General features: G+C 46.7%; 1 protein-coding gene across 1 annotated transcript in view; it reads right to left on the bottom strand.

Annotated features, from left to right (window-relative positions):
• LOC143283368 (uncharacterized) overlaps positions 1-7,500 on the bottom strand; it is a 22,934-nt gene that overhangs the window by 7,903 nt on the left and 7,531 nt on the right. Inside the window, exons 4-6 of the mRNA XM_076589573.1 lie at positions 3,389-3,631; positions 1,897-2,173; positions 1,285-1,418 (exon numbers count right to left, since the gene is read on the bottom strand). Of these exons, the coding sequence (XP_076445688.1) occupies positions 1,285-1,418; positions 1,897-2,173; positions 3,389-3,631 (654 nt within the window). The remainder of the gene's footprint in view (positions 1-1,284; positions 1,419-1,896; positions 2,174-3,388; positions 3,632-7,500) is intronic.

Genomic DNA, 7,500 nt, shown 5'->3' with positions numbered 1-7,500 from the left:
GTCCAACGCTTTAACCATTCGGCTACTGCGCTGTCGCCTTTTGAGAGAGAGAGAGAAACGAAACGAAACGGAACGAAAGTTTATTCAATAAGGCCATGACCCCATTTGAAGGGGTGATTACATATTTTTGTAAGAATAGATTTGCATAAAACAACGTGTATGCTCAAAGCTCTGTTCTCTTTAACCAATCATGAAACTCCCTCGTTTTAATGACTTATAGATAGATATGGCAAGATTCGAAAAAACGTTATCATTTGTAGAAGACAGAAGTAATACTAACCGAAAATTACTTGGTCTGCTATAATATCTCAACGGAATATATATTTGTCTCAAGTCATCTAATACAGGACACCATAATACGAAATGGACTTCATCTTCTTTTGCAGATCTACATAACGGACATACCATATCGTTTACAGTGCTGGGCTTGTGTCTTTTACTGTGTACGTTGATATCAGCTAGACCAGAACGAAACCTTGTTAAAGCACATCTGATGACTCGGTTAACATTTTTGTGTGCTAAATATGGTTCTGTGAAACGATTCCTTTTAAATAATCTGAACAAAGAAAATCTTTCACTATTTTGTGCATGGTCGTTCCATCCCTGCCATCTTCAGTCAACCATACGCTGTTTAAAAGCAAACAAGAAAATCATGAACACATCCAACCCCTAGATTAAGCCATACAAATGCAAAACCATTACTACATAAACATTTTCCAATGCTAGTTACCCATGTTTGAGAGAGAGAGAGAGAGAGAGAGAGAGAGAGAGAGAGAGAGGTGGGCGGGCCTGGGTGCGGGCACACACACACACACACGTATATACATGTGCGTGTATGTGTGTGTGTATGCGCGCGCGCGTGTGTACATGTATGCATGTGTGTGTGAGCGCGCGTGTGTGCGCGCGTGTGTAGTGTGTAGTGTGTGTGAAAGAGAGAGAGAGAGAGAGAGAGGGAGAGATACATAGATAAGGGGAGAGAGAGAGAGAGAGAGAGAGAGAGAGAGGGGGGGAGGGAGAGACACATAGATAAGGAGAGAGAGAGAGAGAGAGAGAGATACATAGATAAGGAGAGAGAGAGAGAGAGAGAGAGAGAGAGAGAGGGAGGGAGAGACACATAGATAAGGAGAGAGAGAGAGAGAGAGAGGGGAGAATTACATAGATAAGGAGGGAGAGAGAGAGAGAGAGAGAGAGAGAGAGGGAGAGATACATAGATAAGGGGAGAGAGAGAGAGAGAGAGAGAGGCAGACAGGCAGACAGACAGCCATGAGGTCAGTGTTCCCCCACCTTGTACACGAAGGTGAAATCCGGTGGACGGGGTGGTGGATGGGCTGGGGATGTAGGTCAGTTTGAGGACAGTGCTCGTCCACACCTTGTCCCTCACTGTCCTTGTTCCACACACCTCGTCCTGCAGCTGGAACCTGGTGACACGTGCACACACACACACACACACACACACACACACACACACACACACACACACACACACACACATACACAGACAGACACAGACACAAACACACACACACACACACACACATACACACACACACACACACACACACACACACACACACACACACACACACACACACACACACACACACGATGTTTTTATTGTCTTGTCTTATAAACCATAAGGTTTCGTGACAGTAACCAGTGACAGCATTCTATACTATTCTATTCTATTCACACAGAAACACACGTGCGTAGGTACGCGCGCGCGCGCACACACACACACACACACACATACAACCACACACACACACACAAACACACTACACCCCCCCACCCCACTCTCCCCCACCCCCAACACCCACCCACACACCCCCACACACACCCAAACCCACACCTACCCCCCCCCCTCCACGCCCCTCCCCCCCCCCCCCACACACACACCTGTTGGCGTCTTCATCCCAGGTGTCCAGGAGAAGCAGCTCCTCCCCACACGACCCCCCCTCCTTCCCCCCGTCACTCATCCGGGTCCTCAGCCAGGGCATGGCCACAGCCTCGCTCTCGCCACGCTTCACCTCGCATTCGCACGACAGGAACTGCGCTGGCGCCGCTGCGGCACTGTCCACGTGACCCGCGCTTCCGCTGAAGGAAGGGGAGCTAAGCACCAGGCTTCCGGTCGACTGGAAGGACTTGGCCTCGCAAATGTTGTGTCGCTCGGGTTCTGGAGAGAAAAAAAGATGTGTTGATACTGGTGTTTTTTTGGTTTTTTTTTGTATTTTTGGACACGTTTTGCGCAACAGTTTTTTTTTGTCCAAAAAACAGTGGAAAATATTAGAAAAAAATGAAACAAAGCAGTTTGTCAACAACAATAACAACAACAAAAGTGTCAAGTTTACCAAAAATGATCTGTTAGCGGCATTACCAGTAGCATAAGACCGTTGAGAGAGAGAGAGAGAGAACCAGCCATGCAGACAAAAACAGTCACACACACACACACACAAACAGGTTACACAAACACTCAATCGCACACACACACACACTGACACAGAGCTTACACAAACACTCAATCACACACACGCGCGCGCGCACACACACACACACACAAACAGACACACAGACAGACACACACACCACATGCACACACATTTTCTTTCTCTTAAGAGTCTTCTTCTTCTTCTTCTTTCCGTTACACGACCAACATCGACTTGCCGATGACTGTCGTTGTTCATGCATGCTGGTATTTTTGTGTCTCCATAACCCATCGAACACTGACATGGGTTACAGGATCTTTAACGTGCGTATTAATTTTGATCATCTGCGTGCGTATACACACGAAGGGGGTTCAGGCACTAGTAGGTCTGCACATATGTTGACCTGGGAGATCGGAAAAATCTCCACCCCTTTACCCACCACGCGCCGTTACCGTGATTCGAACCCGGGACCCTCAGATTGAAAGTCCAACGCTTAAACCACTCGGCTATTGCGCCCGTCGTGTCCGTCGATGACATCTGTGCGTTTCAAGACCTCGTTCAGTTGTTGTGGACTCGCAAATTTGCAAAGGAGTCCCAAAGGTTCTGCATCGGCATCCACTGTGAGGACAGGGGAACTGTCCGGGATGTTTGTGCATCGCTGGTACTGCCTCTCTCTTTTCGCGGCTCAATGCATTGATGCTGCGGCGACTATGATTTTTCTCAACGCTGTCGTGAGAATGTTTTGTCAGTGCATGCAAGCCGGTCTTGTCCTGTGCACTCTCCTTAAATTTGTTTGGGAGGCGAGGGGGGGGGGGGGGGGGGGGGGGGTTCTAGCACACACACACACACACACACACACACACACACACACACTCAAACACCACCACCACCACCAACAACAACAACAGCCATAAACCAAACAACCCCCCCCCCCCCCCCCCCCGCAAACCCACCTACCTACCTACCTGCCACACACTCGTACACGATCTTGGCGTAGTTGGTCCGACGCCCGCAGCCGTGTTGCAGGTACCTTTGCAGGATGCTGACGGCGCAGACACCTGTACGACCTTCACAGTGCGATACCTGCCGCGCTAAGGTCGAGGTCACCTGGCAGGGGGCTCGAACCGGACTGCACCGGTTGTCGATGGAAAAACCCAGCATGACCTTTTCCACGTGGATGATCGTGCCCGGCCCGCACTGAACTTTGCCTGTTTCAGTTTCAGTTTGGTTTAAATAATATTTTATTTGGAACATGTCACAATACAACACAGATATCGATGAACAGGACAACAAGAAAATCTTATATAAAGTCCTGTCCTGATACATGTACATACTGAATATGTGACGGATGTCATCATAACTAGAAGTTAAGACGTGAACATATATGAGTTTTGAACAAAACTAAGCAGAGATATAAATAAAGTGAAGAAAATTAAGAATAAACGTGTGGTGGAGGAAGAGGTCAATAAAGAGAGAACGAGAAGTATCAACACTGGGGCACAAGCACAGCAAGACCGAACCTGGCCGACAAACATAGCGGCGAGGGCCAACCGTCCCGCGGAAATAAAAAAGCAGGCAAGCACGCCATCATATATTCATATCATGAGCTGGCAAGTGAAATGGAAGCACTTTTTCAGGCACATGCACTTACATATATGCATACAGACAGGATATTACTCATCGTTAAAAACCTTTGAATTAAATGCATGCAAGCATTTATGGGTATAATTATGTATACGTACACACACATGCCCATCCACACACACACACACGCACACATATCTATATATATATATAGTTTCAGTTTCAGTTTCAAGGTATATTCCCGGTTTCCTCCAACTCACCATTCATTCACACACACACCCTTCCTATTCTAAACGATGAAACTCAAATGTATACATTAATACTCCAACAAAATGTCTTCAATCACCGATTGAACAAAATTCCTCCCCCTCCTCAGTTTCAAGGGGGTGTCCATAGCTATGTGGACTAATCCGTATACGCTATGGCACATCTGTAGCTTGTAAAAGAAGTCACACACACAGACACACACACACACACACACACACACACACACACACACACAGAGACAGAGAGAAAGAAAGAAAGAAAGAAAAAAGAAAAAAAAAAAGAGCAGATGACTTTGTGACTTTAAGTCTGTAGGATGCTTAACATAACATACTGATAAGTTCTGTTTTGTAAAAGATGTTATCCATGTATTCTTGGTGTTATCTGTGCATTTGTGAAGTATCATTTCTGGTGTTGTCTTGTATTCTCCAATGTTATCTGTGCATTTTGTTCATTTGAAATTATTCCTTAAACAAAAAAGGGAGTAGGTATCTGACCTTGGCACAAACCCAAAGCGTTGATCAGGTCTTGAGAGACTCACCCTAGGTTTGTGTCAAACATAAAATGATATAAAACTCACAGCGTATCCCCCGTGAAAGTAATCGAAAGAGGGGAATGAATGAATGAACGAATGAACGAGTTAATATATTTCCTTTCATGAGGGAAATGGGACCAGCAAATAACAAATGTTTTTTTTTTTTAAGTTTTTTTTTTACTTCTTCTTTCATCCTGCCATCAGAGTAGATAATTTTGTTATCTATTCATATAGATTAACTTGATAATAAGAAAAAGACATATTTTACTGCAGTTACTGAAAGAAAAGAAAGAGAGGAAGTGGAGGAAGAAGTAAGTATGAAGGGAATGAATGAAGGAAAGAAATGAAGGAATGGACAGAAGAAAGGATGGAGTGGAGAAGGAGGGAGTGAGTGAGGAAAGAGGATGGAAGTGGGGGAGGATGTGTGTGTGTGTGTGGGGGGGGGGGGAGAAGTATAAAGACAGGAAGAAATGAAATGAAGGACTGGACGGAGCGAAAGAAGATGGAAAGAAGAAGGAAATGAGTGTCAAGGAGGGCTGAAGCACTGAATAAAATGGATGAAAGAGGACAATAAGAAATGAAATGAAGGAAGGTAGGTGACTCACCTGAAGTCACACCTTCCTTTCCACCTGTCTCACCTGAAGTCACACCTTCCTTTCCACCTGTCTCACCTGAAGTCACACCTTCCTTTCCACCTGTCTCACCTGAAGTCACATCTTCCTTTCCACCTGACTCACCTGAAGTCACACCTTCCTTTCTACCTGTCTCACCTGAAGTCACACCTTCCTTTCCACCTGACTCACCTGAAGTCACACCTTCCTTTCCACCTGTCTCACCTGAAGTCACACATTCCTTTCCATCTGTTTCACCTGAAGTCACACTTTCCTTTCCACCTGTCTCACCTGAAGTCACACCTTCCTTTCCACCTGTCTCACCTGAAGTCACACCTTCCTTTCCACCTGTCTCACCTGAAGTCACACCTTCCTTTCCACCTGTCTCACCTGAAGTCACACATTCCTTTCCATCTGTTTCACCTGAAGTCACACTTTCCTTTCCACCTGTCTCACCTGAAGTCACACCTTCCTTTCCATCTGTCTCACCTGAAGTCACACCTTCCTTTCCACCTGACTCACCTGAAGTCACACCTTCCTTTTCCACCCGTCTCACCTGATGTAACATCTTCCTTTCCACCTGTCTCACCTGAAGTCACACCTTCCTTTCTACCTGTCTCACCTGAAGTCACACCTTCCTTTCCACCTGTCTCACTTGAAGTCACACCTTCCTTTCTACCTGTCCCATCTGAAGTCACACCTTCCTTTCTACCTGTCTCACTTGAAGTCACATCTTCCTTTCCACCCGTCTCACCTGATGTAACATCTTCCTTTCTACCTGTCTCACCTGAAGTCACACCTTCCTTTCTACCTGTCTCACCTGAAGTCACACCTTCCTTTCTACCTGTCTCACTTGAAGTCACACCTTCCTTTCTACCTGTCCCATCTGAAGTCACACCTTCCTTTCCACCTGTCTCACTTGAAGTCACACCTTCCTTTCTACCTGTCTCACCTGAAGTCACACCTTCCTTTCCACCTGTCTCACCTGAAGTCACACCTTCCATTCCACCCGTCTCACCTGAAGTCACACCTTTCTTTCCACCTGTCTCACCTGAAGTCACACCTTCCTTTCCACCTGTCTCACCTGAACACATACCTTCCTTTCCACCTGACTCACCTGAAGTCACACCTTCCTTTCTACCTGACTCACCTGAAGTCACACCTTCTTTTCTACCTGACTCACTTGAAGTCACACCTTCCTTTCCACCTGTCTCACCTGAAGTCACACCTTCCTTTCTACCTGTCTCACCTGAACACATACCTTCCTTTCCACCTGACTCACCTGAAGTCACACCTTCCTTTCCACCCGTCTCACCTTAAGTCACACCTTCCTTTCTACCCGTCTCACCTGAACACACACCTTCCTTTCCACCTGTCTCACCTGAAGTCACACCTTCCTTTCCACCTGACTCACCTGAAGTCACACCTTCCTTTCCACCTGTCTCACCTGAAGTCACACCTTCCTTTCCACCTGACTCACCTGAAGTCACACCTTCCTTTCCACCTGATTCACCTGAAGTCACACCTTCCTTTCTACCCGTCTCACCTGAAGTCACACCTTCCTTTCCACCTGACTCACCTGAAGTCACACCTTCCTGTCCACCTGACTCACCTGAAGTCACACCTTCCTTTCCACCCGTCTCACCTGAAGTCACACCTTCCTTTCCACCTGTCTCACCTGAAGTCACACCTTCCTTTCTACCTGTCTCACCTGAAGTCACACCTTCCTGTCTACCTGTCTCACCTGAAGTCACACCTTCCTTTCTACCTGTCTCACCTGAAGTCACACCTTCCTTTCCACCCGTCTCACCTGAAGTCATATCTTCTTTTCCACCCGTCTCACCTGAAGTCACACCTTCCTTTCCACCCTTCTCACCTGAAGTCACACCTTCCTTTCCACCTGACTCACCTGAAGTCACACCTTCCTTTCTACCTGTCTCACCTGAAGTCACACCTTCCTTTCTACCTGTCTCACCTGAAGTCACACCTTCCTTTCCACCTGTCTCACCTGAAGTCACACCTTCCTTTCCACCTGTCTCACCTGAAGTCACACCTTCCTTTCCACCTGTTTCACCTGAAGTCA

The sequence above is a fragment of the Babylonia areolata genome, chromosome 6 (assembly GCF_041734735.1).
Source record: "Babylonia areolata isolate BAREFJ2019XMU chromosome 6, ASM4173473v1, whole genome shotgun sequence".
Classification (NCBI taxonomy): Eukaryota; Metazoa; Mollusca; class Gastropoda; order Neogastropoda; family Buccinidae; genus Babylonia; species Babylonia areolata.
This window is presented reverse-complemented; position numbering and strand designations above follow the sequence as displayed.